The sequence below is a fragment of the Bos taurus genome, chromosome 25 (genome assembly GCF_002263795.3).
Source record: "Bos taurus isolate L1 Dominette 01449 registration number 42190680 breed Hereford chromosome 25, ARS-UCD2.0, whole genome shotgun sequence".
Taxonomy (NCBI): Eukaryota; Metazoa; Chordata; class Mammalia; order Artiodactyla; family Bovidae; genus Bos; species Bos taurus.
Genome location: NC_037352.1, coordinates 2,213,524 through 2,216,916, shown reverse-complemented (window position 1 = coordinate 2,216,916; position 3,393 = coordinate 2,213,524). Strand labels below are relative to the sequence as shown.

The following is a 3,393-nucleotide window of genomic DNA, read 5'->3' as shown; positions in this document are numbered from 1 at the left end:
CCCCAGCATGGCAATCCTGATGGAGCCAGGGACCCAGGTTCCTGGTGGCCAGCTCTTCTCCTGTGAGGCCGTGCACACACCAGGGCATGCTCTGCACCCCTTCTCCTTGTCACCACGGGGGGTTCTGGACCCTGAACCGTGCTCTGCTTGAGGTAGAAGCCCTGAGCCCCATGCAGCTGCTGTAGGCGGCTACCCTGAAGCACCCCTGTGAGGCTGACCCTGTTTGGTCAACTGGGAAGGGCTCTCAGGACACCTCCCCCACCTCTGAAGTCAAGGTCAAGTGCCAGTGCCCAGAAGAGAGACCCAGAGGTGAGAGTAAAATACTGGTCATTGTCTCCTTGTATTTGTATAGGCTGCAGGGCCAAGACGGTAAACACAGCACATCCGGGAGCCTCCCCACTGGATGGCCCTGGGGTTTGCCCCAGGAAGAACCACCACTCTCAGCTCCTTCCGGCCGCCCTGGTGGCCCCTTTGCTCCTTCCTCCAGGAGGGGGGCCCAGAGGGCCCAGGAGGAGGGTATAAAGGGCCCAGTGGAGGGTGCCCAGGCACCACCAGACTCCCAGCACCAGGACTGGACCTCAAGACTCTGCAGGCCAGGTAAGACAACCCCTCCTCCCCACCATGGTTGGGCCCATGAGGTCAGGGGAGGCCCCTCTCTGAGATGGGATGGCCTGTCTTCTCTTCAGCAGCCCTTGACTCTCCAGCCAGAAGCCATGCTGCTGTGGCTGACCCTCGCCCTCCTGTGGAGCCCCACCTGCTGGGCAGGGGGTAAGTCTGGCTGGGGTTCCTGTGTCCAGAGCATCCCCCTGGAGACCACCCTCCCCTCCCACCATCCAGGGCCTGGGGTCTGGGCCAGCTCTTGTCTCAGACTAACACAGCTCTCAGACCTGTCCCCTTGTCTGGAGGGGCTGTGTCTTCTGCTGGACAGAAAAAACCACATGTCACTGTGTGTTTCTTTACTTTTCTCTTTCCCACCTGGTCCTCTCATTAACAGCTTTGTATGGGCGTGGAGGAGGCTCATATTTCAGTACAACTAAAGACAATGAAAATGAGATCACCGGGATCAGAGTGTTTATAGGCATTGGTGGCATAATTAAGAGGTGAGTTGAGCAGGGCCCGGGAGCCCCTCACTGCGTCCCAGCCCCTGCCCCAGTCTCAGGAACCTGGGGGGGGGGCTGGTCCCTCCTCCCAGCACCCTCACTGGGGTCCTGATGTCTCCTGAGTCAGCTGAGGTCTGTCCCTCTTCCTCTGCTGTTTCCTCCCCTGCACCCCAGCCCTGTCCCCTCCCCTATCCTCCTGCAAGTCTGGCCTCTGCTTCCTGGGATGACCGAAAGGGACGGGGTGCTTCTCCCCACTGTCTCCTTTCAACCCCAACTCAGCTCAACCAGAAATGGTCTCTCAGTTTGAGGATGCCTATGGGAAAGCAGAAGTTCTGCCCAGGTTAGGGTCAAACAGAAAAGGAAGGAGGGTCAGAGTGGACCACTGATTGCACACTAGAAGCGTAGAGGCAGCAAGCCCAGGGTCTTCCCCTAATGGTTAAATGAGGGCTTTGCTCCAGGCCTGGGGTAGATATTTGCTGTACATTTATGGGGCCCCAGGGAACTGGGGAGAAGGAATGGGCCAGAGCAGCAGGCACTATGGGGGCCAGAGGCTGGGCGGGGCCTTGTGAGGAGGGGACACTCTGAGATGGAAACTGAGGTGGGGGAAGGTCACAGAGACGGGTCACCTGCTCCTGGGGCCCCCACCTGGTCTAGTGCAGTGACTGGGACTCCAAATACTGGGCCCGGGCTCAGCTCTCCACTCTGAGCCAGGAGACCAGCTGTACCTCCTGAGGGTCATGGTGACTGGGCACCTTTGGGAGCTCTCCTGATGGAAGATCTCAGTGACTGCTCCCTCAAATCAGTCCCACTTTGAAGATGAGCAAACAGACCAGGAGATGCTGGTCTGCTGCTGCTGCTAAGTCACTTCAGTCGTGTCCAACTCTGTGCGACCCCATAGACGGCAGCCCAACAGGCTCCCCTGTCCCTGGGATTCTCCAGGCAAGAACACTGGAGTGGGTTGCCATTTCCTTCTCCAATGCATGAAAGTGAAAATGAAAGTGAAGTCGGTCAGTCATGTCTGACTCCTAGCGACCCCATGGACTGCAGCCTACCAGGCTCCTCTATCCATGGGATTTTCCAGGCAAGAGTACTGGAGTGGGGTGCCATTGCCTTCTCCAGAGGCTGGTCAACAAGCCCCAGATCACAGAGTCTGAAAATGGGAGAGCAGGTGCTGAGACCAGGAAGCCTGGCTCAGGCACCAAAGTCACAAGCTCAGGGATTTATGTGCAGAGATAGGCTGTCCTTGCTGGGCATGGGGTCGGGGAGTGGTGTTTACAGGACTGGGGATTTGCGGGTTACCCAGACCCTGGATCTTCAAAGCTTGCCCTTTCTCCTAGTATCCAGGTGAGGTTTGGCTCCTCCTGGAGTGAGAAATATGGAGCCCCAGGTGGGACCCTTCAGGAATTTGTCCTGCAGTCCGGTGAATACATTACAGGAGTTGATGGCTCCTACAAGCTTTTCCTCCGGCACTTGGTCATCCACACTAGCTATGGCCGTAAGGCCACATTTGGAGAGAACAGTGGCAGGAGCTTTTCTGCCTTCCCTGACGGGAGTGAGAAAGTGCTCACTGGAGTCTTCGGACAGCATAAGCTTCTGGGCATCTCCAGCATCGGCTTTGACTGGGATTATCCAATAGTACGTTGATCTATGATCAAGAAAGTGCTACCTAATCCCCAAATATGTCTACGAAATGAGCACTTCTGGGTCTCCAGGGCTGGGCCGTGGGCTACCCTGCCAAGGCCATCTGCCTGGTGGTGGGCACAAGGCGGCAGGGACCTGAGTGCAGCCCCGAATCAGAATCCACCAATAAATCCAGCTTCTGCAGCTACAGTGGGTCCAGGGTGCTCCTTGGCCTGGGATGCGAACAAAGCCTTCTGAGCTTGTGGGGATGAAGCCTCTGGAGTGGAGCTCACTAAGCAGAGCTGCAGGAGGAGGCAGGAGGGGGCCCGACACCCCAGGGCTGGGTGATTCTGACAGGATGCTGGGCCTGCCCATGCAGACCTCGGACAGATCCCATAATCTGGGAGGATTGTAGGGGTCCCAGAGGCCCCATCCCCAGGTCTCTTCTGCAAGCCCATGCAGGTGGCCCATGCAGCCCAGGCTCAATTCCAGGATTCTCTGAGTATGTAAAGGGCTTAGGGAAACCCTCAGTCATTCATTCACTCATTCAGAACACATATGGCAAACCCTGGCTGGCAAGAAGCTCTGTGGACTCTGGAGGAATAGAGAATGGGCCAAGAGTCCAGCCAGGGGCTCTCCATGGGGAATGGATACAGAAGCAGATGGAGACAAC

General features: G+C 57.3%; 1 protein-coding gene across 1 annotated transcript; it reads left to right on the top strand.

Annotated features, from left to right (window-relative positions):
• Positions 1–542: 542 nt before the first annotated feature.
• LOC104975830 (zymogen granule protein 16 homolog B) lies at positions 543–2,930 on the top strand. Its single transcript, XM_010819209.3, has 4 exons — positions 543–597; positions 687–768; positions 995–1,100; positions 2,438–2,930. Exons 2-4 carry the CDS (start codon positions 714–716, stop codon positions 2,742–2,744), a joined length of 468 nt encoding a protein of 155 aa, XP_010817511.1. The 5' UTR covers positions 543–597; positions 687–713; the 3' UTR covers positions 2,745–2,930.
• The last annotated feature ends 463 nt before the right edge of the window (positions 2,931–3,393 follow it).

Bases quoted from the DNA above. Each gene is read 5' to 3' on its own strand.
- LOC104975830 (XM_010819209.3), top strand. From the start codon at position 714: ATGCTGCTGTGGCTGACCCTCGCCCTCCTGTGGAGCCCCACCTGCTGG. The intron at 769-994 runs GTAAGTCTGGCT...TCTCATTAACAG, and splicing joins CCCCACCTGCTGGGCAGGGG to CTTTGTATGGGCGTGGAGGA. The intron at 1,101-2,437 runs GTGAGTTGAGCA...CCTTTCTCCTAG, and splicing joins ATTGGTGGCATAATTAAGAG to TATCCAGGTGAGGTTTGGCT.